The sequence below is a fragment of the Melospiza melodia genome, chromosome W, assembly GCF_035770615.1.
Source record: "Melospiza melodia melodia isolate bMelMel2 chromosome W, bMelMel2.pri, whole genome shotgun sequence".
In the NCBI taxonomy this organism is placed as follows: domain Eukaryota; kingdom Metazoa; phylum Chordata; class Aves; order Passeriformes; family Passerellidae; genus Melospiza; species Melospiza melodia.
Genome location: NC_086225.1, coordinates 58,545,528 through 58,573,343, shown reverse-complemented (window position 1 = coordinate 58,573,343; position 27,816 = coordinate 58,545,528). Strand labels below are relative to the sequence as shown.

General features: G+C 44.4%; 1 protein-coding gene across 12 annotated transcripts in view; it reads right to left on the bottom strand.

Moving 5' to 3' along the window:
- Positions 1-27,816, bottom strand: part of NEDD4L (NEDD4 like E3 ubiquitin protein ligase) — a 76,938-nt gene that overhangs the window by 37,221 nt on the left and 11,901 nt on the right. For 4 of the 12 annotated variants that reach the window (XM_063179549.1, XM_063179548.1, XM_063179550.1 and 1 more), the window contains exon 1: positions 4,401-5,134. In XM_063179549.1, coding sequence (XP_063035619.1) covers positions 4,401-5,060 — 660 coding nt within the window. In that variant the 5' untranslated portion in view covers positions 5,061-5,134. Of the gene's footprint in view, positions 1-4,400; positions 6,741-7,309; positions 7,364-8,397; positions 8,437-11,097; positions 11,180-13,517; positions 13,615-15,764; positions 15,980-20,095; positions 20,170-25,068; positions 25,090-27,816 lie in introns of those variants that run through there. The other 8 variants (XM_063179554.1, XM_063179555.1, XM_063179557.1 and 5 more) reach the window with 6 other exon arrangements.

The following is a 27,816-nucleotide window of genomic DNA, read 5'->3' as shown; positions in this document are numbered from 1 at the left end:
CCCCACATCTGCAAACAACAATAGAAAATTGTATTTCACTTGCTCTGTTAAGATCAGGTATTTTTCCACAGTAAATTAAAAACATGTAATAGACCTCAAATAATGTCACCGCAAATTAACTGATTACTGAAAACTTCTTTTTCATACTTCATGTGTTACTAAACCCCTTCAGAAATTGCTGGAATCCAGCCTCACCTCAGAGACAAGGCAACTGCTCAAAAATGGAAATAGAATTTATTTCATTATGCAATTTTTATGCACAGAGCTGACTCACAAAAGTATACTTAGGCCCCGGATAACATCCAAGCTAATAACTAATTATGTTTTAAATTACATGCAGGTTAATTCCTAATATTTCTCATTTTACCTGCTCTTTTTTAATGCTGTAGGTATGACAGCACATGACTCACTGGTGAGCAAAAAGGGCAGAAACAAGAAGAGACTGTGATTGCTTCTGTCTCTTACCATGTGTCTATTGATACAGAGTCAGCATCAGATTTATTTTCTAAAATAAATCCCAGGTTGAAAGGGAAGCTGCAGCTTCCCACCAAAGCACTGACAGCTCTGGACTCACACCACAGCACAAAGTGCAATTTTCGTCTTATTTGAACAACTCATTCCTTTGCCTTCAGCTCTGGAAGCTTCTCCCATACACCCTTTTAATTTTTTCATTCCTTTCAGAGACAAAAACCTGGCTGGTCATAATGCCAGTTTATTTTATTTTTCTGTACATAACTGCTGACATTTGGAAGCTCCCAATGTCATCCTGGTATTCACTCTGGACTTCAGATGAAGACATTACATACAGTAATGTATTTTACAATGACACTTAATCTGGAAACTAACTAAACAGGACGGATTTGGCTTTGGAATAGCTGCTGAACTAAAAACTTCAGTTCGTGTGCCGAACTTCTGTTCTGTATATGTGTACAAAACATGCACATCCTGAAACTCATCATTACTTGACAGCTTTTCTCAAATAGAAAACCAGCTGAAGAGCACAAAAAGCAATCAACACTCTCTGTTTTCTTATCTGTAATTTTCTGTGGCCAGATCTGCAGCAAGGCAGCTCTGGCTGGCACCTGCAGCGTTAAACCCGTGTCAGCATTTCCATTATAAATTCTCCACTTTAGAGATTGCTGTGTACCCAAACTCACATACAGATTTTTTCCATGCAGGAGCAAGGAGTTTATTACTGCTATTTTAAAAAGTGATACTATTTCCATCTCTGCTACTCCAAGTTTTATTCTGGTTTCTTCACAGAGAAGTACCAACAGATACAGTTTTCAAGGAGAAAAAGAAAAATGCCTGACACAAAATTCAGAATCCCAGGGAGCTCTGGGAATGCGGAGGGATGAGGTAAAAAGACAGCACTGCCAATTCTTGACTCTGAAAACTTGACTAAAAGTTACAGATGGGTTTCTTAATTCTGCAAGCTAATTTACACTACTTGCCATGAATTATCTGTCTCCCACCCAGAGAGGGAGAAGAAAAAAGGTAGAATTTATTCAGGTCCTCAGTACTTGCTGCCTTGAAAACCAGCTCCTGCTCTGCCCAGGTCTGAGTGTGCCCACCTGCCCCCTCCCCAACGGCCAGAGGGCTCCAGAACAGGCCTGCAAGCTGATGGACACCAAAATCAAGAAGGGTGATTTCGGGTTGAGAAGAACTGATTTTGTCCTTAACAGATACCCAAGGAATGGAACTCATCATCCTCTACCTGCAGCTGTCAACAAGGTCCTTATCTGCAGAGAGCAGAGGCTTTCCAGATGGCCATCTGCACTCCTTGCAGAGCAAGTGGAGAGCCGGGAAATTCACTGCACTATTCATTTGAACCATTTAAACCTCCAGCTATGGCCACATGAATTATTTCCTAGAAATGCCTGTTAGGGGTCCAGGTAGCAATCCCTGAAGCAGGAGCAATATTTATTTTAAAATGATTTCGAAGAACGGAGAGGAAGAGCTGAGCTGTGAGAAATGCAGGCTGGCCAAACCCAGAGGTGCCGCTTCTGTTTGTTTACTGAATGTAATTCAGTCCTACTCCTGCAACACTTTGTTAGGGCACGCTGGTTTTTGCTCACAAAGATGCCTTTGTCAGCTCTCTCCAGCAGTTGTCCGATACATTTTTGAAGTGTTTCCCACAAATCCAGCTCTGCACTCACAGCTCCCAATGATAAACAGCAGTATGTGGGATATGCACAGTGCACAGACATTCTACTGCACGGCATATAAAATATCACAGCAGGCAAAAGAATTTGCAACAAGGCTTCCAAATAAAATTTTTCACAGCTTGACATGAGCGTAGCCTTTACTTAATATTTTACCCTGTCTGGTAATGAAAGACATCCTGCCTGCCCCAAAGCACTTGTCTAAAAGAGCAGATATTTGAAAGGTCACTCAGAGCAGCAGGACTGCAGACGCCCGCTCGGATGTTTGCTCTGAGATAAATCAGGCTGCAGCAGCTGCTGCTCCCAGCCCCGGCCCTATATCAGTCACATCCACATAAACTTCTTGCACTGGGACACACCACAATTATTTTTCTTTCACACTATCAACTATAAACCATGGCAACCTCTCCCCTCAGCTCAAGAGATCAGGTATTTCAGGCACTCCCTTACTCACTTCATAGATCTTTCAAACAAGCTTCTGTGGGACAGATTAAAAATGGCACCTTAACAAGTAATGTTCTGTGGTCAAAAAATGCAACTAAACTTGCACCAAAACGCTTCCAATCCCCCACACTTCCCATGGCATCCTGCCCAGTCCATCACCTCTACCCACAGTATTTCTGGATTTGCTACAAGGATAAGAAACACCCCAAAAATGTTTAAGTTTCAGTTAGCTCTTTTCCTTTGAGAGTGTCTGCCCTGCAGGATGCAGTGCCACATGGGCTGGGCACCTCTGTGCCTGCCATGCTGCACAGCTGCCTCAATCCATTCCTCACGGTCACTCAAACCAAGAGCACAGAGGAACAAATTTCCTCATTCTCCTCTGGGAACACTGAAGCACGTCCTTGGGATGGGAATTGTTACTACAAGGGGGATGAAAGCAGGAACTTTGAGGGGAGATGCTTTAGGAAAATAAGAACTGCTGCACAGACCCCAGGGCACATCTCTGCAAACCTCTGCTGCCTCTGTGCTGGGTCTGACACCCCACAACTACTTACAGAACTGGCCGTAGTGGGTCTCCACGAATGGCTGATCTGAGAAAGGAGCAAGGGATAATAAAGAGGAAAGGAAAATCAGACACTTTTTTCTGCTCCCTTTCATGTCTTGGAACCAAACGTGTACCAGGAAGGGATTTCTTTCTATTTTACGCTTTCAAGAGCTCCCAGAAAGAAGGCTGGCAAAACACGGCATCCAAAAGCTTTTCCATGGGAAAGCTGCAGAGTCAGCCCTGGCCTTGCTGCAGGGAGCAGCTGTCCCTGTGCTGCATTTCAGTGCCTGAGAGCACAGGAGCCATGGAGCCTGAAATCTCCTCAGAGCCCGTGCCACAGCTGGAGCCAGAGCTCGCTCTGCTAAATACAGCATCCCCGAGCTGGGAACTCGAGTGGGCCGTGTTGGATTGCACAGCAAAGCAATTTAAGCAAATGACTAATCCAAACCCTTCAGTTTCGTTCCTACTTTGGGCTTTGAAAAAGTGGCTGAAAAACATCGACCATCAATCCTCACCTGCTGTAACAAAGCAAACCCAGAAGAATAATTTTGCCATCCTAACACCAAATCGAGGCAAATCCAAACAACAAGACTGTTTACTGAGTTGTGCCAAGCCACTTGCACTTGGACTTGGATCAGGACTTGTGGCATACAAAAGGCATGACATGTTTTTCACTTCCAGAAGGAAGAAAGAAAAATTACTATAAGAAATTACTAAAAAAGATTATTTTTTCCTCAGACTTCCTGGTACCTTACCTAAGTCAGTACTTTGATTGAAATCACCCTAAGATTCTCAGAGTTTTAACAACTATTTCATTACAATACTTTTTTGGAAGTGTGTAGAGGTACATGTGTGTCCATTACATTTAGAAAGTGCCAAAGTATTCTGATTTTTAAAACCGGAGTGCACAAAGAGTGCTTCATGCAGTAAGATCCCAGCCAACTAAACTAACAGGAACATTTAATTTGCTATTTGAATGCTCTGATTTTAAAAAAAATCTTTCCAGCTGACATAACAGTGAATTAAGAAACATGTGACAGTAAGATCTGAAAATATTACACTGGATGTAATCTTAACTGAGAGCAAAGTTACATTAGATTAGAAATAAAGCTGGTTTGTGGTTTGCTCCACAGAAAGGCAGAACATTCCAACACTACCAATGGAAGTGCTGCAGTTGGCTGCAGCCTGGCAGCCTTTGTAAGGCAATCTGTGTTTCAGCAGCACAGCACACCCAGCATCATACTTACTGCGGTGCTGGCTGCCGCAGGACACGGGGTGCCACGACCCTCCTTACCGACACCCTGACTTTGTTCTTCCGGCCCACGCGTGACAAGAATCCTGAAGTGCTGCTGCCTCACGTTTTGATCAGGTCTGATTTTAAACAAGCATCCCTGCCCTTGAGGCATCCGCTCTACTGAATTGCCTCTAGGTATTTCTGCCCTGTTCCCGCTGTTTCCAGGCAGCTCCGAATTCAGCCCATCACCTGTGGGGCTAATTCCTTCTGCTGGTGGCTGGACGGGGTAGGAAGTACTCCTTTCCAGCCGTATCCGAGGGTACCTGACCAATCTGTCCCCTTTTGTTCCGGTAAAGCCAAAGTTACCTCCACCTCCTGTGCCCATACTGTTTGTCTGTGGCTGCTGTAACTGGAGAACAAAGAACTTTTTCCCTGAATTTGCTGACAGATCTGGCACATGCTGCAAGGACCAGCGCCGGGGTTCAGAGGTGGGAGCACTATTTGGAGCCTCAGGACCAAGGGGAAGTAGAGTAACCTGAGGCACCTCAGCACTTGAGGCCCGATGCTGAATCCTCACACCGCTTATGTTTAAACCTGAAGCTGCTTCCCTTGCTTCTTCTCGTTGGGCAGTCGGCAGAGCCTCCTCGCTCTGGGGATTAGCACTACAAAACATTCTACGGTTACAGCAAACAGTTCCATCTGTCTGCTGCCCTAACTCTTCCAGCAGCCTGGGTGAAGAACTTTCAGCAGTCACCTGTGGAGCACTTGGAGAAGAGCGCTTTTCAGCGGGGGATGCGTAACGCTCCCTGAAGTCTGAGAATTTCCAGGGGAGCGTCTCCTCCGGAGAGTCCGGGGCCGCGCTCTCGTCGGCGCAGCCGTCGGCAGCCTTGCGCTGCAGCGAGATCTGCATGGACGAGCTCCTGGTGGGGCGCGCGTCCACGCCGTTCAGCAGCTGCGGGATAAACATGGATGTGCTCCTCTTCAAGGCGCCCGCTTCGTGCAAACCTCCATTGCTGCCATCCTCTGCTCCGTGCCGCAAGAAGGCGTGAGGGCTGCTTCTTCTTGGCAAGGTGTGGAATGCCATGAAAAAGTCATCTTCTCTCTCCCGGGCGAGGATCTCCGATTCGGGGGCTGTGTTGCTTCTCCCAGAACCAAAATGAAACCGTAGCCGATGGGCCATGGTTTTACAGAGAGGAGAAAAGGAGAGGGAGAACAGCAACAATTCAGGCACTGCCAGAAGTTAAAAACCAAAGACATGAACTCCAAGAAAAAGTGTCCCATCTGCCAAACGGTTAGCACTGCAGCCCTGGGAGCGACAGATAGCAGAAATAGCCCAAGTGGCAAGCGGCATTCCAGGCATGATTGGGCAGGAGCAGTCAGCGCTCTTACACACACGGTGACATAGGGTAGGATGGTGGGAGTCACGTGGCCTGGTTCCCCCTCTCCAATGTAAGTGTGTGTGAGGAGTTTGTTTTTTCCTTTTTTTTTTTTTTTTTTTGTAATGCCAGCAAGAGCCTGAAACAGCACCTTCCCAGCTGCTCCTTTTCCATCAGGGAGGAGCGGCCCCAGCGGGAAAGCTCTCGCAGCTGACGGAGGCAGTGAACACACTCAGCACTGCTATAAATCTAAACCACATCAGATTCACAGGGCACACTTGGAGAAAGCACTTGCAGAAGAATGTAACTACAACAGAACACTTCCATTTTGTGTTAAAAGTTTAAGTCAACACCACATGCAAATGAGGAAAATTCTTTCAAGCATAACACGGGTGTGTTACAGCTCTGGGCTGTCATGGCAGGACAGGAATAAATACAACACGGTTATGCTTTCCATTTTAACCAGGCTCATAACGCAATTAAGCAAAAATCTTTTGCCTTTAAAAATCCCCAACAGCAATATAATCTGCAGCTCCCTTTGAGCAACTACAAATTACAAAGCAATCATACATATGGCAAAGATCTCTCACACAGTAAAACCAGCAGAAACATGCAGGAAAGCAAGACAGAAAGCTCCTTTTCCAGATTTACCAGGCAGTACAGGTGAGGGAAAAGCGGAGTTGGGTGTTGCATGTCCGTTTGTACCGATTTGTCTCAGACCCTGCACAGAACTGCCTGCTCCTGGCTGGCCTCCAGAGAGGGAGTCAGCAATGCCACCACGCGTGGCACTGCCAGCATGGAGTACAGTTACACTCTGAGAGCCAGAAGAGCTCAGGAGGACAGGCAGACAGGATACACCAAAACGTGAAGCAACCACCCTAAATCAGCTCTGCTACAACAAAGATATTCAGTGCCCTGAGGGCACTCCCACGTGAAGGGTGCACACACTTCTCAGCACATACCAGAAAAGAAACTCTGGTTAACCAGAAGCGCAGCTCCATCTCAGGGCCTGGACAGCTGTTCCCTGTGAGAACTGAAAAGCCTAAATCTTGTCAACAGCTCTGAAAACCTGTATGTGGCGGGTCAGTCCTCTGCCATCTGAACTCTGCTTGCCAGCAGCTTGCTTTCAAAAGCCAGAAAATTACCAATCCCAAGAGCAATGGCAGCTCAAACTGATCAAACTGCCAGCAGCTAGCACAATCCCACAATTTTTTATATGGATTATGAGACGCAACAAAAATGTGAACAGCTTCCACACAGCAATGGTCCTGGAGATTGCCTTGTAGAAGCACAGGTGTTGGTATTACCTTATTTTTCAGCTAAAACATGTTACTCAACAACACAGTCTCTGCATCCAAAATGAGGCTCCATCACATTTACTCTGTTGAGACTTTAGTGCCCTTTTAGTCCCAGACTCAAATGGTTTTTACATCTCTATTTGTGTTTCTTGGCACACTCACGGAAACAACTGTCTGAAGACACCTCTAGGCTGTGTTGTGTTTCTATCAGCTGTGATTAGTATAACACAACTAAGACAAGCACTCACCAGTCTGTTTTCATCAAACACCTCGAACAGGAGCCGATGGTTGGTTGGGTTTACCTGTGAGAAAATCCACATGTCACTGCAAGTACAGGAGCTGGACAATAACAGTCTGGGTGCTAGGTCAGGCAGCAATCAAACCAAGGTAATTAGGACAGGACTAACAGGTCTGATGTAAATCTTTACTTGAATTGGAGCACCAGAACCTTACTGTAACTGGAAAGAGCCTGGCAGTTGACATGAAAGCTTTTATTTACTGTGCTCAGTTACTGCATTTCCCTGGCAGAGGAGCCCAGTCCCAGTGTTTGATTCAGTTGATCTATTTTTTCAGAAAATCTTTTCAAGCTGGGTTACTATGACCAGCATGTTTAATTAAGAAAATTTAGAAATAATATACCACAATTCTGTGGGCTGGAGATAAACTTCCCAGTTTTGAGAAAATCGGAGAACTGTGACACACAGAATAGGGTCTAAATTGCTTTACAGGTCCCATCATTTCTGAGGACATTCAAGATGTTTTGACAGAGCATCTGTGAACTCTACCAGAGGTTTTGCAGCAGTGTTGTGCATTCCCTTTTCCTGAGATTTTAGAGCTGCATTACTGAGAAAAGCTGTTTGGTGCACGTGTCCCAGAAGCATTCCCCATGGCACATTCCACTGGTGGCACTGCTGTCCCAGAGCTCCCCGCATCCACAGAACTCCCGGCTGAACCATCCGCCCTCAGGCACTGCTCGAGATTAATGCTTGAAACCCACTGAAATTCTGCCTGGCCTGCTTCTGTGGGAGCTACAGCTGCACTAGAAGTCAATTGTTCTTTGGGAAAATATTGTCTGCAACTGAGTAGCAAAGTTACTGCCCTTCGCAATTATATAACTGCAGGTTGGGAAACAGTTTCCAAGGAACCCGGAGCCAATTCCTGCTGAGCATTCCATCCCCTCAGAAACACAACAGCAAGTACATCAGGGCAAGCAGGTCTTTGGAGTAAACATATAAACAAATACAAAATAAGATCAGCTGTACAATCTATTTGATAAACAGAAAACAAGATTAGCTGTGCATGTTCTAATAATGACTGCAAATAAAGAGAAACTTACTCTGAAGTAAAACTCTTCATTCCATTTAGGGTTCAGTGTCTGTAAAAGAAATAATATTTACATCTAATGTTTATGTTTTCTGGTGTGAATTATAAAAACATACATGCAAGTGACAGTTTTCTAGGGAAATAGAAGAGAAAGAAAAGCATGTAATAAAAGAAATTGAAAAATATACTGCCAACTAGAAATTCTCTATTGAGTTAACCAAATGTGGGAGGATATTTGAGTCAGATGATCCTAAAATAGACATTAAATAAAAATAGAATTTGATGATTAAAAGACAAATCATTGAGAACCTATAGAAATAAAATCTAAAGACATTTCATTCTCAAGATTCATTTAAACCCAGACAATTTTTTTAAACACAAAGGTAACTTTAGGGCTACAAGAATATGCTCAGATTTATACTGTGAAATAAACAGAAAAAATAAAAATAAAAAAAAAAAAAAAAAAAAACAAACAAAAAAACCCCCAAAACCAAAACATAACAAAAAAAGGTTATTTCTTGGAATAGGTAAGATATTCTTCCAATGTCCTCCCAGCCCAAGGATTTTAATTTTAACAACCTGATTAAAACAAATGTGCATATAGATTGCCAGCTGAAGTGAGCTCAAACATGACATAATAAACTGACAAAAAAGAGATGAGAACTACAAACAGTAATTTGGGCAATTCAAGCTTGGGTAAGTATAAAAACAATTGGACAATATGTCCAATGTTTTTGTGCTCATGCCAAATCATTCCCTCATGCTCTCACACAGCAGAGATTTACGGGCAGAGCTGACAGGAAAAATTGGCTTTACACCCACGACAATTCTGTTCTAGCAGAGAAGGGGAATCTTGGCTGTTTATCTTACTCCTTGCTATAGATCCAAGAGATTCCTTATATGCAGGACAAGAGGGCTGATTATACTGCATCTCTCTACAAACTGGGAATACAGGAGCTCATGGCAGAGCAGGAACCACTTTTTGGAAGAAAAGACCACTGTAAAGGGCAGGTGAATCAATGACAGGAAGAGCAGGGATGGGCTTGCGGGCGCAGAGAAACTTTCAGCTGTTTTCCCTGAAGGAGCACAATGTATTCAGTAAACATAAATTAAAATGAAGCAGTAAGGAAAACAATGTTACATTTTAAGCACTTGTATTCATCAAATGCTACTGCTGTTGCAAGAGAGGGTATATGCAATTTACCAAACAAAGCACAGGCTTAACACAGGTTTTGAGGGCACTACGGCCCACTGATAATCCATTCATTCTGAATGCTGCTTAACCACAGAGTTCAAGGAAACCTGATGGACAAGGCAGCAGAGTCTTTGGTAAATGCCTGGTAACTCACAGAAATGTGTCCCACCTTTACAGGCCCCGCTCTTAGTGAGCTGAGTCAGAAAGTGCAAACTTATCTTAGTGCCAGCACAGGAGAAGGAACTGCAGGAATGGCTCCATACAGGACATGAGCAGGGAAAAAATAACAAACACTCAACCTCAAGAAGAGCCACATCCTAAAAAGGGCAAGTGCTGCACATATAAAGGACTGCCAGGAGTCAAGCTGAGCTAGACCTTCCTCGGGTATTCAAAAATGAGTTTTCATTCAACCCTACACAGAAAAGAAGGACGTGGAGAGAAACGATGCTCTCAATGGGGAGACTGGGCGTTCCCAGAGATGGAGATATTTTTAATATTCCATATGGGAAAGGTAGAAGTCTTTGGAGCTCAGCACAGTCAAGGTGAAGAAATTAAAGAAACTGGATAATCTTTATCTGAACTTTTAAATTCCAGCAGGTATTTAAAGAACACACTGACCACTTATAGAACCGAAGCCAGCAAACAGCAAATACAGTTTTGTCTGCCTCAGAGAACTTTTTCAGCAGGGCATTCCAAACACAGCTCCAAAACAAAGCACAAAGCATTAATCTGACCTTATAGCTGCATTAACTATGGAGGGAGATAAACTGAAACAAAAAGCCTCAGAAATTTAACCTGGGTAGATCATGCCACATGAAGCTGATATTCTTCTGGTAACTTTACTTTTTCAGAGTAAGGAAACAATGTGCATTTAACCCCTTTGGCTGTAATGAAGCAATTCCAGAAGCACAGTTCAGTAGGATACAGGACATGGAAAGGTGAACAAAAAGGGGACACTGCAGTTCCTTCTGCTGTCCCAAAAGCACTCCTGCAAGGCAGGGCTGCACAAAGTTACCCATTCAACTGAGGGACACAAAAACAAGGAGAAAAATGAGAAACTTGTGAAGGGTTAGACACAGTTACAGAGCTGAAGGATGTAAATGCCAGTCAGTCATTCCTCAGATCGACTGTACTTGGTTGTTTTAAATTTCCACATTAGGAAAATACTTTGAAAATGGAAATTTTGAACAGAATGATCATTTTTGCTGAAAGTCAGATAAACGATAATTAAAACAGCATTTCTCAGTCCTTTATTTCTGCCATGTCTTCCAATGAAATATGAATTTGCAAAAAGAATCTGTGAATGGTGCAGCCAAGCTTTAGGGAACAATATGCAACATTAGGTGCTGTCTCCAGGCCAGACAAACTGAGGCGCAGGCACTTGTTCTCAGATTTTGCTTCGGAGACAAGCACATTATCCAGTTGCTAGACATGTATGTAATGGTTTTAATTAGTGCTGCATTATGTTATACAGTTGCATTCCAGTGTTCTTAATCCTTCCAAAGAGTATATACATACCTTTTTGATAGTTTTTGTCTGCACAAGAGCAAGTTCTCTGTTCTCATCTGCTACATACAAGGAAAGTTTCACATACGGGTCACTGTAAAAGAAGACATCAGATTTAATGGCCTACAATTATCCAGCCAAAGAGCATTGCAGAAGGAATTTTTCATGTAACTGGGTAACAACAGCACCTCCAAACACTCCTAGTGGAATTGTCTTCTGGTAAGCTACTGACACATTGAAAATGAGTGTTTGATTGTAAAACCCTGCCCGTAGCAGCAGAGATCATTCCCTGCAGCTCTGTCCCTCTCCCACACAGCTCCTGCCCACAAGCATGCCCGTGGCACTCCATTAAAACCAGGCAGGGAAAATGGGAGCCTGGAAGAGACTGGCTGCAGCTAACCCCTGGAGGCTGACACAAGTGCAACAGGAAGTATTTGGAAGCAGTGGTTATAATTGTTTTGAACCATAAAACCAAGCTGCACAGTATCAGCAGTGATTCAGACAGGGCAGAGAGTAACCTGCTGTAGTAGAAGCTGTTCCTGCCCTCAGCAGAGGGCGGAACTGGATGGCCCGTAAGGCCCCTTCCAACACAAACCATTCCATGGTTCTGTGCTCTAAGCTGGGAGAAAGAGCATCATGCAGGAACAGATGAACCTCACACAGGCACAACGTCAGGAGGTGGAACCAGAGCAGAGTCTCTGCTTGAAGGGGGGAAAATGGGTGCCTGAGTAAAACCAGGACCCTGACCTGCTCTGGTGCTTCCCTCTCAAGGCTGCAGCACACTCTGCTGGATGGTGACCCAAGGTTTCTTGAAAGCATCAATGAGAGACACTGACAATACCACCAGACACTCAGATTTATCAACCAAGTCATTGAAATGCTGATACTTTTTGAATTTAAGCAACTATTTTGTGACAGTGTCACTACAGAACAAGCAGCGCTTGCATGTTCATTATACTGGATGTTCCATGTATTGAATACAAAATGCCACAAAGGTGGCAACAATAATAAACAAGATGTCTTGTGGGATTGATTATTCCTATCAGTAGATGCACACCAATGCATCTACCTAATCTGCAATTAGGTTGAACATTAAGCAGCAATGTTTAGAAGAAAGCAAAGCATCATTGTGATTATAAAGAAATGCTGGTGCTGCTCTGAATTGCCTAATGTACCATACTAATATTTACAGGTATCCTCCCAGATTTGGGTTATCAATCCATACCTAGACAATGCTCTTTTCAGGAACCCTTAGAAATACTGCAGTTTTTTAGTGCTAAAATACCCTGGAAGAATCTTCTGCCTACAGAAAATTAAAACTGTGGCACAGTGGCAAAAATTATTTTTAAAATCTTTTTCTATTCTAAAAAACTACAGAACAATCAAGTTTATTACAAATTTCAGTAAGGAAATTTTGCCTTTACTGAACAGACTACTGACATCTCTGCCTGGTCTAAAAGCAGGACAGAGTGAGTCAGACTGAGCTGAGCAGCCAAGCTCTTGGTCCTGAAGATGAAGTTGGAGTTTACCCAAAGGACTGGATATTTGAGACTGTTTACTTACATGCATTTGTTTACTCAAAACGATCTGGAGAGCAAGGAAAGCTGACACTGCCCCAAGTGGAAGTGTCTCACACAGCCCTGCACCTGCACAGCAGAGCCACCTGCTCTGCCCACCCCCAGGGGCAGACCTGAGCTTGCAGGGGAACGCAGCACAGAAGGGGATTTAAAAGGGCATGCTGCAAAAGCTTAGGAGTGAAAGTGACACTGGATGAGCAGAACGAAGCCCTTCCACTCACACAGATAACATCGTGTATCTGACATATGGAACTAACAGTTCTGCACCTTGCTGGGAAAGCTCACTGCAGAGATCACTTGGAGGAAAAGTACTGGGCTTGCTTGGGGAAGAGGATCGAGGATTCAATGTGGAAATGTCTCAAAACAGAAAACTACAAGTAGAAAACTTTCTCTACATCAATTTTTACACTAGTAACAGTGCTAAAATGCCATCTTAATGAAACCTGCAGCACAACAAACTGGCAGTCATGGACTGCTAGGAATCTGTTAATGTAGGAAATGTCCAAGTGGAATCTACACGGTGTTCTGGTAGAATCACTGTAACACCAGAAAATGGACACAGGAAATGAACTGCATGCCTGGAGCCTGGGGACACTACAGATGGCCAGCCCATCCCCAGAGCTCCACTGGCAGCACTCAAACAGGGGCACAAACACAGAGGCACGACAGACTGAGAGAGAGCTGCCCAATGCAGCGCAAGAGACAACCCAAGGGAAGCCACAGTGATAACAAACCTACATGGAGGGCAACAAAGAGAAATTTCAAAGCACCAAGTTATGTTGACCAGAGAAATGAGCCCAGTCCCCTTCATACCAGTGGCTGGAGATGAAGGTGAGTTGATTTGTGGACACCTACCTTAAATGCTCCTCCATACAAAATCGGAAATTATTGAAAGCACCAAATCTCATCTATCCAAATATGATTGGCCAAAACCTGAAGAGAACATCAGCACCTGCCAAGATCAGGAGAACCTTGAAGCTGATAAGAGTTCTCTAGAGAATAAAAGGGAATCCTAAGAAAATGATGCTAATAATCAAAGTTATATTAATCATAATCACAACTTAGTACAAAGAGAGTTTTGCAGAACAGCCATCAAAATAATCTGAGGCTTTAAGAAATCCTTTTCCTGACCTCAGGAATCCCTCAGACATCCAGAATTAGGTATTTGCCATGGTTTTGTCAACTTGCAGTATTTGGCATTTTCTTAAAGCTCATGCAACTGTAGATATATAATTATCATCTTTCATTTGAATCTCAGCATGAAAAGGCATGCTTCCAGCTCTTCTGGAGGACAATAAAAGCACTGATGACTTAAAAACTCCAGCAAAAAATCTCGAGGAAGATCAGCCTCCTTTAAAAATCACATTACTTTAGAGCAGTGTGAAACTGGGGCCAATGAACAGTGTCCCATTTGTTCACTTGAGTCTGGAATCGCATTTGCTCTATACTTTTGAAACAGTTTTGAAAGCAAGTCTCAAACTAGCTTCTGCCAGTGACATGATGTATTATTTACTTATTTTAAGCTCTAAAAGAAGGGGGTGGAGAGCACAGGCACATGTAAAAGAACAATAGAACTACCAAGGCCTACATGGCTCTATTTTTATTTTAAAAGCTGAAACCGCCTCCCCACATACAAAATTTAGTAACACTTGTTATGCAAGTGCGTGAACGCCAGGCTTGTCACATGCAGGCAAACTGCATTTCGAAATAGCCCGACTAGTTTCCTTTGGAACAGTCTTGCACAAGATAATTTTGCTTCTGTAAGAAACACAGAACCATTCCCTTTATGCTACCCCTTTTCTGCCTCACATATCTGAAAGAATTCATCAGCAGCTCCTGTAATTCTGGCTGCAGAAACACCAGCACACTCCAACATGAAGGCAGAGAAGCCTCTTTCTCAAAGCCACATCCCAACCAGATCCTTTCCCTGGTCTTGAGGAGACCACTATTTGGCTATCAGTTAATCTTCATCCATCCCCTTTTCCCACTCCCTCACTCCATCCAGCCCAGCTGCACCCTCCTCAGTGCAGGTACACATAGAACACCCCTCTTACTGAGCCCTGAAGGCATGTGCCTTCTCATACTCCTAAGTCAGAGAAGTTGAATGTTTCAAAAATCCCCAAAATGAGCACCTTCAGATTTCTGCCAAGAACAGGGAAGACCTCAGGCCACCTCCTCCCCACAGGACTGGATGGCTGAGGGCCCTGTGCTTGCCTGCTTTGGGGGTCCCTCCACCTGTGGGCAGGTTTGGGGGCAGAGGTGCCCAGTACTCAGCACTGCAGGGACCGACCCGCTGCACAGGGACACTCTGGTAAACCTGCAGACTGGGGGCTGTACAGGGGAAATGTGCTTTTACACACAACATGCCTTCAAGAACACCAAACTCTCACAAACTCAGATCAGTGACATACACTGTCTTCAAAAACATTCATCTCAAGGAGTCTCCACAAAATTATGGGAGCCCTTGGATAGCAGTTAACATCGGGGCTGAAAAGCAGGTTATGCTTGACAAAAGGTAATTCTGTGAACCTGGAAATGTTTTTCAGAATCATTTAATCATACTATCATACTTAGAGGAAACTAAGGCTGTGCATGCACTTAGCTTTAAAAATTCCAAAATTTTTTTAAATTCCAATGTTTTGCTTAGTTGCTTTTAAATCCAAAGAGATGAGGGAAACAAATTCCCAAAACATGCATCTTCAAAGAAGATGAGAATTATAATGAGACACTTCTAACCAAGCTTTATGGAGAGCAGTAAAAACAATGTTCTAAGGCAGAGCCTCTTACAGTCACTGCCATTTTATTCCAATAACCATTCCCCCGGTGACCTTCCCCATCCTGCACAGTAAGGAGAAGTACAATAAAAATACAGAGCAATTAACTACAAGGAATACTCCAGAGCACACTGGCTGTGTTTGCTCCCTGCCTTTATTTTAGCACGAGCCTTCTGGGTTTCATCTTTCTGCCTGTACTGAGTAACAGCCATTAAGAGGTTTTTCTCAAACAGAAGGAAGATTTTGACCTCACATGTCCTGTGACACAAAGTGTCCAATACACAAGGATACAGGAACATCAGCTTCTGAAAAGAAAACAAAACCTTACCTTATCCTTCACCGAAAAGTCAAACTTGCAATCCATTGTGCTTAAGCATCCCAAAATCTCATTCTTCCATACCAAATCCCAGAGTCATTTTACAGACCTCCCATTTCCCTTCTAGTGTTTTATTTTGCAAAAAAAGGCTCACACTTCTGACTCTACAAGAAATATAGCAAGGCTTTAGCAAAGAGCTGCTAGAGATAATGACTCACATCACAGACAGCCGCGAAGAAGTGCCTGTGGGTGAAAAAAGGAGTTAAAAATTACACCTCAAACCCCACCTCCAGTGTCTCCACCTTCCTTTACCATGTTATGTTCTAATAAGGAGTAACGAGATGGATTCCTTTTGTATTCCTGCTCTCTTGGAACTCTCCCAGAGCATAAAGAATATTTTAATCTTCCAAAACAGATGGAAGTGTAAATATGGGGTTTTTTTCCTCCCTGAGGTCATTTTTTTTTTTTTGCAAAGGTTAAATGAATGCTCTAACAGAATATGCATACATCAGGCCCTGGAGCTGAGGGGCTGATGTATGTATAGATCTTCCTATGCCATTTCACACTCCCAAAATACCTTAACAAGTTCCAAAATCCAGCGGGGGTGGGAAAGGAGAGAGAACTCCATGACACCTGAATTCTGGAAGGGAAAAGCTCAGCACAGTAGTTCTGCCTTAAATATTTCAGACCAAAATATTTTCCTTAGATGATTTTATTGACATGCCCCTTTTTTCTTTTAAAGATATCAGATTGAGGTAATCTCACAGCTCACAGTAGACAGCAGGCAGGTGGGAAAGCTGAGGAGCTGAATGCAGAAGCTTCCTTTCTTCAAGCAACAAGAAACATTTTATGTTTCTGTATTTGTACAATTTTTCCATTAAGCAACTATCTGATGAGAATTATTTTTCACTATGACATTATAACTGTCAGGAATTATTACCAAGTCCTCTTATTAAGTAGCAAGACCACATCCTCGAAAAAGGAGCATTTCTCCATTTAAAGCTCCTGAAATATATACCCAGCGCATCCTAAAGACCATAACATGTAGGAATGGGTAAAAAGCTGCTGATTTTGGTGGAAAACCTGAAAGCCTACTTTGGTCGGAAGCCAGCAGGTACCGGTTGGCAGCGGAAACTCTCGGGCGCCCTCTGCTGCCGGGCACAGCCCCGGGCCAGCCCGCACCGATGTCAAGGATGCTCTGACACCCTGTGCCCACACCGGGCAGCTCAATATTCATTTCACACACCTGTAGGAGCATCAACATTGCCGTTTCACAAACAAAACTATCGACTATCCAAGCGTATTTCTGCTCTGCAGCCAGCAGTGACTGCACTCATCTCAGCATCTGCCCCCGGCTACTCCCTGCACCCCACAGCTTTTATGGGAGCACACTTCATTCCCCAGGGAAAGCACGAGCCACCTGTGCTTGCTGCTCTCTTTCCCTTCCCACGTGTTAATAACATTTCATTTCCACTACACTGGAAAAACTTCCACCGCAAAGCAGCTAGGAAAAGGAAAAAGCAACAACAGAGTATGAACTCTCCCCTACTTGAGCAGCTGCCCTCTAGTCAAGTGGCTCCGGGAATTCAGTCCCAGATCTGTTCCACCTCCAGGACCTCCCTCGGCCAGGATGCACACAGCACTCTCCCTCTGGCACACGTGCAAGTGCTGAAGAGGCATTCAGGAGCCAGATAATGTTTTTTAATAGTTTGATTAATTTATGATAGCACCTCCCTTCAGTGGATTTGTCTCTGCTTGTCAGGGGAGCCATCGGTACCAGAAGGGAAACAGGCTGTCAGCCAATCCAGTTCCAAGGCAGCACACGTGCTGGAGGAGATAGCTCCAGATCCAGTTTTCCAATAGTTAAAACCAGACATACCATAACTCAAAGCCGACTAGAAAAGTGATAGCAGACTTAAAAGAATAAGTACAGGGTAAATATCTGCCATCTCTGTCACTTGCAAAGCCACAGCCACATGTGCTCTCCTCCCATCATGAACCACAGTGACAGAACATACATGAATTAAAGAATTCAGACACATTTCAAGCAGCCTTGCTCACAAAAGGAGTATACAGCATGACTTACAATCCTACCAGCAGCCTGGAGCCTGCCTTCCCCAGCTCCATCATGGGTCCTGAACACATGAAATCAAACCAGAAAAAGGGCTTTTCAGAAAAGAGCAGGTAAAAGCAATAAATCCAGAGGCAAACCATAACTAACTCCTACGCCATTAGAAGCACAGCTGCCTGACAATGAAAACATCTGCAATTTTAACTGAAAAGCACCTTACATTTTCAACTTCCAGACAGCCACATTTTCACTTACTTCATGATTTAGAAGGCAAAATACAGTAGCCAAGGCACCCCATCAGCTGTATCTTTACAGGATACACACAATCCAAGTTCAGCCACTACCTGGATTCTTGTATGAAATTTACTAAGACACTTCAATTATGAAGTTGGAAGGAAATAAATGTCAAACATTCACACATGTAAACTGACACTAAATTCACAAAATCCCAATCTGCAGTTCACATAACAGACTTGAAATTTTACAGAGCAAAATATAAAGCAGGTTACAGATCCCCACTTACATCTACACTAACCAGCCCCTTGTGCCCACCTCCTGCATAGGTGCAGATGAAATGCCCCACATTTAACCATCACCTCAGGGTGCTCACACTTACTAATCCACTCTACATTCTAGTTGCTTTGTGTCGTTGCAACTGTAATTCCATAAATTTCTGAACTATTAGGGGAATCATAGCAAACTATGAGGTTGGAAAAACCCTCCCAGATCGCTGAGTCCAGCACAAGTCCATGTCCCCAAGTGCTACATCTAACTGGCTTTTAAATCCCTCCAGGATGGGGACTCCACCTCTGCCCTGGGCAGCCATGCCAGGGCTGGGCAGCCCTTTTGGGAAAGACATTTTCCCAAATACCCAACCCAAACCTCCCCTGGCACAACCTGAGCCCTCTCCTCCTGTCCTGCCCCTTGTTCCCTGACCCCCACCTGGCAGCACTTTCCTGTCAGGGTGCTGTGGAGAGCAAGCTGGTTTCCCCTGAGTGTCCCAAGGTATCCTTACTTGCTATTAAAATTATTTCTCAAGTCAAAAAGAAGCCCAAAAAATCAAACTCAAGAGCATTGAGATTTCTTTACTGTTACAATCCTCAGAAGAGAAGTACAAGTTTCTCCAGTGCTCTACACTGTAAGAGACTTTCCCTAGATGTAATCAAGAAGGAAATGGCTTTCAGACTCTGCAAGCCCACAGGCAGTGTTTTATAACGGTAAAGTTGATTAAAAGCAGGCAGAACTGCCCACTGAGATGCAAAACACAATGTACACCTTGCAGCCAATCCTTCACAGTCAGGCAGGAACACGGTAACTGTTCTGCTCCAGTCTGAAGCCCGGCACAGCTCCACCATGCAGAGGCACAGCAGCTGCTGGGGCCACAGCTCTGCAATGCCAACGTGTTTTCAAATCACTGTACATTAACTCATTTGAAAGATTCAAACAAATTTAAAAACACATACAGGGTATCTGTTATTAACTCTGTTTTTATGGAAATCCTGCTGATCTTGAGACCAATTTCCTTAAAATATGTTAACGGCTGCATCAATAGGATTCAGTACTAATTACATTTGGATTTAACTTCATGCATTTTGAAAGATAAAAGTTATGTTGCTTAGGTCAGCATCAAAAACTGTTCTTCAAAACAACACATTTGGAGAAAGAAAATAAAAAAGCTTTGGCATACCATATTCTGCACACAGCTACCAAAGGAACGCTTGTTGCAAATTTCACCCAAAATACTAAAGTTGATTAAACTTTTAATTGCTGCTTTCATGTAGTTTTAAGCTAGATACACAAGCTAATGAACAATTTGTAAGCATCATTAAATAAATACAGGAAAACCCACAGGGAGGCTCATTCATACATTAAGAAATTAGTCATTTCAATAAAAGCTAAAATTGGCTACCACTAATTTCCAACAGATAAAACCCTTCTAAGTAGATTGGAACATTTGCAGTAGAGCACTTTGTCATGCTTAGGCTTAAGAGAGCAGGAACGTCAAGCCTGAATTAACCTTCAAAAAAAGAAAATTACTGGGTTTGGGTTCATTTTAGCTTCAGAAGCAGTCTGTCCCTCAGCTATTACCTGGCTGGGTTCGGCAAGCCTGGGCCCTGAGCTGCTTCCTGGGCTGGCAGAGCGGAGGGAGGGAGCGGGCAGGAGCAGCCAGAGCTGCATGACAGCTGTGCCAGTGCATGCCCAGCACCTGCAGCGCCCTGACCCTGCCCAGCCGATCATGTTCCAAGGATCACAGGCGCTGCACAACACCCACCTGGCTCCAAAGATGTCCTTCTTGGCCAGATCGATGCCGGAAACCACCTTCACCCTGAGGATTCGAGACTCCTCCTGCAACAGAAAAGAAATGGGTTTAATGTTTATTCTCTATGCCTTTTGGCAGATCAGCAGCTGGCAAGAGGTTAGCAGATAGCAGGAGTCTGTCCTAGGGAGGATTTGGAAAAGAACCACCTCTTGGAAGGCTTATCTGAGTGAGGACTATTCTACTCCAGTCAGAGCTGTTAAGAGTTCAATAAAGGCAGAGCAGAAATAGATAACAGTAATAACATCATAGCAATAATACTGTAACAATAATAGCAATAAAAGCAGAAGAGTATTTGCTGAACAGGGCTATTTCACATCCTGAGTGATCCATATACCACAAATGCATTCTGCATTGACACTGAAACTCTTCAAGCACAAGGGAAATTATTCATAACATTTTAGTAATGAGAGATGTCTGCAGTGTAAAAAAATCAAGGATTCACAGTTAAAAAGAAATACTTAAAATGAATTTTTTAAGCCTGTGTCACCACCTTGGTGTACGTGGAGAGCTCAAAATCAGCATTCACTGGCAGATGGCAAGTCCTGCAGATGCACATCACTGGAGCATCAGCCTGATGCTCGGTTTATCACTTCACTGCATGAAGCGCCTGAGGAACATCAGTAAAAATGGCCTTTTTCCACCTCGGTTTTTTTCACTGCGTTTTAGCAACAGGAAGAGGCCACCAAAACGAAACCTGGAAAGTCTTCTACAGAAACAGGTTCTGCAGTCCCCCGTATCAGTGATACCTTCTCTCCTCCGATAAGCCTCCCAGAGCTGCAAGATACTGGATTCAATTACAGTAACTTGAGACTCTGTTCCTTGAAGCCTGTTCAGAAAACAATTACACTTTCCCACAGGTTTCTCCCGGTCTGTTTGCTTTAGGCAGCTGATAGCCAGACACAGCTTCGTGTCAGCTGTCTTGGCACGGATTTTTCCAACTGTGAGGAAGGTCAGGACCAGCCCCAGAGTAAAGCCATACCTGGGCAGCCCAACTCACCCCTCTGGAAGGAGGCACAGACAGAGAGAGGATCAGAAAACAACAGTCCCATTGAACCTGTCTACAGGGCAAGTTCCACCCAACCTGGCACATGTCCTGCCTGAGGAGCTGGGCTGCAGCAAAACAACACTTGAGACAAAAATCCTTCCTGGAAACCTGGCGTTTGGTATTGTCGCCAGCAGCACTTAACACCACAAGGTACTTTCTAATTAGGGAACAGGATTTTTCCCCAAAAGAGCCCAAAGCTTACCTGAGAGGTGACAAAACAGCATGTGAAAAAGAACAATCCAATGGACTCACGTTAGTGGATATTTCCTAAGTACCATGTGCCCGGTTTTCTAGAGCAGTTTTAATATACAAAAGGCAATGAACTTGCAAATTGTGATCAAGCTAATTCCTTCAATAAGAGAAGAGAGCATAGAAAAGAAACAAGCAAAAACTCAGACTGTTCAGACCTCACTGAAGTAGAACTACAGGGGAAGTTGCAATAGTTATTTCTATATTAACAATAGTTGTTTCTGAGTGCTACTCAGATTCCCTCTAGCAAAGTCCAACATCAACTTTACTAGAGCGGCATCTTCCTCCTCCTGAGGGCACCTCTGCATATTAACCGATTCAAAAGAAATCAAAGAAAAACACAAACAAACAATCCCCCCACCATCTTTGAAAGAGAAAAAAATGCAAGAGGAGATCCCAGTGCTGGAGGAACCCTAACTGAGTTCTGCAAGATACAAAAGATAATGTTGTAGATGATCTAAACAGATGCTCAAAAACATACCTGAAGGGTCAGATCCACTTTAAGGATCCCAGAACCTATGATTCTGTTCCCTCCTGCCAGAAGGCTCTCAGCCTCTACTCAATATTCCAATTTAACAAGTAGAACAAGTGCTTTTGCAAATGTTTGCTCCTATTTTCAATATGCATACACATATATTTAATGTTTAAAAAAAATTAAACCACCTCCTCAGTTAGTGATGAAGCCTACCATATGCATTAACTTTTGCTGACTCCTTGTATCTCGATTTCGCCCTTTATTTCCAAGTGTGCTGTGTCTAGGTAAAAATGGAGTTAAATGATTACAGCAACAGTGAGGTGATCTCACCTCATTGTCCACCAAAAAATCAGATAAAGGATTGCCTGGCTGGGCACAGCCTGAGACTCACAGAGTACCAATTACCTGATGCAAGTTTCCACCCAGCCTTCTCTGAAAAGACTCTACAAGAAAATTGGGATTTTGGTTGGTTTTTGCTATAAACCCAGGGCACAATGACAGGATCACTAACCACAGAAAAATTCTGTGCGACAAGACCCAAGATCCAAACCCCAAATAAGAAAGGGATCCCCAGCACAAGCAGAGAATGGGATAAGGAGACAGACTGGGAGGATTAAGAAGACGTGGGGATCTGACATGGCAGACAGCGAGGCTGAAGGATAACAAGCATACAGCTGGAGTCCTAATTTTTAAGTAAACAAACAAGAGGCAGCAAAGCAGGGTAACAAGGCTGATCAGAGACACAGCAGAGCTCTGAGGGACTCGAGTCAGGGAAGCAGGTACACACACGGCAGCAGCAAGGCTCCCTGGGGAGGAGCCACGCAGAGGGAAATGAGGGCTTCCTCCAGCACCCTGGCTGACCGACCACAGACACCCTGCTGCACTCTAACAAAGCACTTGCTTAATTAGCCCAGCCATATCTTCAAAAGGAAAGAGGTGCCAGAAGCAATGGTGCAACCGTGAGTTCCCTCAGCTGAACAGCTTCAGGTCCCGCATGAACTGACACCGCCGCACACACACACAGACTCACAGTCCACACCACAACCCAATCCACACAAAAACTGCAGAGCACAGTTTACTGGCAGTTAAGTACCCTGAGACTTCCATCACTGATCAATCACCTAACAAATTCTTAAAGAGCAATTTCTCAACACAAACGCCCATCTTCTGGCAAGACTATCTGATATCCTTTGAGTCAGCAAGCAGTGGAGGCAACTGCACACTACAGGGCACAATCTTGGCATACTTCTTGCCTTCTCCTGCACCCAAGAGGCCAGCACCCACCCTCATCTGCTTATCATCCCACCCCATCCTTCCATAAGCAGCTAAATTCTCCTCCTTGCAACATCACAGAGTTCAGGATGCAGGAAATGGCAACCTGGGAACAGTTAAGGGGAGACAAGTCTTCAGAAGCCACTTGCCACTTGAGTTGCCATTTGCCAAAGGAGAACCTTTGCTTCTGCCCAGTGTTGAAACTACACAGCACAAAGAAATAGTCTGGTGATGAGACTAAACTATATTCACCTGTGCAGGAAGCGAACACCCGACTGCAATTTTTGTGTTCCACTGAATTGCCTGTGTTTTGCAAAGCACATATCCTAAGCTGCTTTTTGAAGCACAGTTTGAAAGAGAAGTCCAGCTCACCCCACAGGGACATTTTTCTATCCATCCTATTTCAGCCTTGCCTGGAGCATACTGAGCTGGGAAGGGGCTGCAGGTGCTGCCTCTCCCTACCCCGGGTGGCTCCTGCTTCCCCAGGCCAGGCTGTGCTCAGCGCAGCCCCCGAGCTGATGCTGCAGTTCCATTCCTGCCTCGCTCAGGCTTGGCACCTACAGTGCACAACACAAGCGGGGATCCCAACAAGTGCTGTCCTGAGCACTGTGACTCAATCCACTGGCTGCTGGGAACAGAGGCTGCGTGTGCAGGTGAGGATGGCGGTGGGGCTGGCAGCGTTTTGGCAGCTCCCTGTGGACATTCCAGCAGCTGTGCCTGCCCCCAAACACAGCCTCCCCAGCTGCAGCAGCCTGCCCTGAAGGGCCTGGTTACCTATTAGTGCTGAGCCCCACTGCGCCGCACATCCACACCGACTTCTGCTTTGTCCAATCATTAACATGAAGTTTACATATTCCCGTCTTCCCAAAACATGTCAAAGGTTAGAGAGTTCTCTCTGCTGAAGGAGAACCTCTACACAGTTTGTGTTCTCTTAGCTGCAGTTCACAGTGCCATTTCAGAGGACTCAGCTTATTTAGGTGGAACCAAGCTGTGGAACTGGAAGCCTACTATAGATCAAAACCCGGACTTCATCAACAGTGAACAAACCTCAATTCACCTCAGAATAGATGAAGGAAAACAGATGTATTTCCAGATTTAGCAGCCTGTTGTATGTATATTTACCTCTATTATTAACATTTTGTTAGTTCTTTTGGAAAACCAAGTAATTTCAAAGACCCAATAAAGTACTGACATAAAGAAAGCTTAAGTTCTCCCCCTGGATTAGTAAAATACCCCGGAGCTGGGAAGTTTAGAGAAGAGCTGTGACAGCAGAGAGAAAGAATGAGGGCCAAACACAGTGTCCCGAGCTGCTTACTCCCCCACAGGCAGGGTGAAATGCTGTAGGTTCAAAGGGTGATCCAGGAGATGCAGCTCAGCCAGCACCAGCTTCACCGACACAGAAGTGCTGTAAAACCAACCTGAACAAGCTTTGCAATACACATCTCTATGTTCTGAATGCACAGAAAAGAAAGCCACAGCAATCCAGCCTGGTGTAAGAAGGAAAGCTGCAGATGTCAACTTCCAACAGGACAAACAATCCCATGACACATGTAGCGTACGCATTAAGAGAACAGCCTGAAAATAACAATCGATGGGGGTATAAAATTAGAAAGTTGACTCGTTTAAATGAACAGACAAGTGTGAAAGGCACAACGGCTGGATCAATGCAAACCAATATTTGAACAGCTGTCACGCAGACCAGGAAGATTAAACATTTAACGTGTTTTTCCAAAGGTACACAAAAGCGTCTCCGAGTCAAGCAGCCCGAGGCGGGCAGGTTTGTGCCCCTCGGTTGTGAGCCGCCCAGCGCAAGGGGGGCGCCAGGCTGTCCCCCCGCAGGCACAGCGCGGCCTCCGCCCCAGAGGCACCGGGAGCTGCACTTACCGCCGACCCCCGCGCCCAGAGCCCCGCCAGGCACCGCCGCTCGCCCGCCGCCTCCGCCCGCACACGCGGAAGTTCAGCAACGGCGGCAATAAATGACCATCGCCAAGGCAACGAGGGGAAAGGCCAGCGAGCTTGGGTTTCACCCGAGAGAGCTTCACCTGACTCACGGTGGGGGAGTGCCGGTCGGGCTCAGTTTGGCTACTTTTTTCCCTTCTCTCTCTGTAGACACATTTTTGATTCCAACCCACGATAGGCGCCAGAGAGGTAAATTTCCACTAACTGCGAGGAGAGAAACCAGATCCCACTGGAATGTTACCTGCACATAGAAACTCTGTGAATCCAGTTTCATCCACTGAGCACCTCTAGTTTCATTATATCTCAAAGTTTGCAAAACATCACATACTAAAAGATAACAGATCTTTAAGTCAGTGTTTTGATGGCAAAACAAATACAAATGGAAAAGACAACAAACCTTTAATTCAATGTTTTAACTGTGGCACTTCTGGTTTCCTGAATGAAAACACACACAGGGCCCTGTGTGCTACACACTCACAATCACCCAAACACACACCGCTCAGAATTCTCCCCATTTGTGGGAGATAAATCAACCAGGATCTGCAGTTCCAAAGCCAAACCCACTGTGTGTCACCTGCTTAAAGGCCAGTGAGTATTCCCAAATTGGCTTATCCTGTTCTGAATAAGCACCTCCCTAACATCAAACAATGCTGGGCAGCCCAAGAGGGAGAATCCAAGTGGGGTGCCCTGTCTGGTGGGCTGTCACCATCACTCCCAGAAAAGGCAGCTGAGAGCACCCCAAGGAAACAGCTCCATCTCTGATCACAGTGACTTTCTAAAGGCCATAGCAACAGAATGTGGAAAGCCTCCCTGTTAATTCCTGCAATATCTTACTAATCTTGAAATTGTCAGTGGCAATTTTGCCAACAGTGTTTGATAAAATCTCAGTTGTGCAATGCAAACAAAACCATGCACCAGGGCTATGACCCAAATCTCCACTCTCCTCTGCAAGTTCAGCACAGAAAACAAACTTAAAAGGTCACTTGGTTACAACTCATCTGGCTCAAGCATTAAAATCTCCTTTAAGCTTCACCACACTCCTCACCAAATCCAAGAGAAATCAAACTGTGCCTTTCCCTACCCACAGAGTTCTCAACCCTCGCTGCAGGATGCAATGTATTTGTACAAACCCCATTATTTTCTCCACAGATCGCAAAATTAGAGCAACTAAACCTAAAAGCTTTTGCACAAAAGAAGGCTACGCAATTTGGATCATAAAGACCCTCCTGGCTGAAATGCATTGGTCAGTTCATGGGGCATACCTGGTCCTCCAGAGCACTCCTGGCCAAGCAAGGACTCTCACACAGAAGGAATCATAAGATGAAGCAAACACTAGTAAGTATTAAAAGAACTGCAGAGTTTGGAGGACTATGGCCTTCAAAAGCTGATACAACAGAAAAATAGTAAATGTTTTACAATAGTGATTTAGGTCCTATTTCAGACCTCTAAAGAAAAGGAACTATATTCATGTTTTCCTTGGCTGGAATGGCACACTCAGCAGAAAATACCACCAGGCAGAATTTCATCAAGGCACCAGTTTGTCTTAGAGGGACACTATAACGATGCTGCTCTTCCAAGGGGACACACCAGATGAAAAGAGCACACAAAACTGGAATGAGCAAGTTGGAACACAGACACCAGGAGTGGTGCATAGGGATCAAAGGTACCCACACATCAGTGACAGCGCATGGGACCAGGAGTCCAGACACCCAGCCCAATGCCAAAAGCACACTATTAACAAACAGGCTCAAAACCACAGTGCTGCCCATCTGCATCCAAACTGAACATTTGCTGTGAATTTCAACAGAAAATTCCTAAAGAAAATCTGACAGAACTTCTTTTCCTTCCCTTTGGGGATACAAAAACCAAACTGATTAATTAAAAAATTAAGGTTTTATTTCAACAAGTACCCCACTTTCTGACATGCACAAACTACCATAAAACAAAGGAACAATGATTGTCTGTGTAGGATTTTGCCAGTGCTAGGGCAAAAAAACAGGACACTGGGATAAGAACAAGGCAGGTTGGTTAATTTCAAATCCTCATTATCCTCAGGTCAGGGCCCACACGGATCCATTACTTTCCAGCAGTACTTCAAAACTTACTAGGCAAAAGAGAATCACTAAAAAGCCATGTCCCCAGTGGATGTGTGACAACCCCGTCCAGTATCAAGAAAGGGTCTGAATTCCCAATTAGCAGCCTGCAGCAAGGACTCACAGAAGGACCTGACAGGAGGACTTGCTTTCAAAGCAGCTGCTCCAGAACAGCACAAAGGTTTTAAGCTTTCACTAAATGAACCTCTGACATATTTATACTTTAAATATTTTTAAAGAAACATTAAACATCTTGAATTGGCATTTTTTTGATCTCATGAAATGCACTAGGCCCTAAACATTCAAACTTTTTAAAAGTGAAAAATTATGCCTTACACTTAATAATCTCCATTTTTTTCCTGTGTGAAATAGCACACAAATCCAGTGGAAGACTGTATTTTAGACAATCAGTTCCCACAAAAATCCACCAATGTATCCAACAGCCTCCCTCAGCGCTCAGCAGACACAGCCGCTCCCCGCCCGAATTCAGCAGCGATGTCGCTCTGGTTAATGCCATTCCCAGCTCGGGGCCAGGCCGGGCGGGGCTTGGAGCAACCCGGGCCAGTGGAAGGTGTGGCAG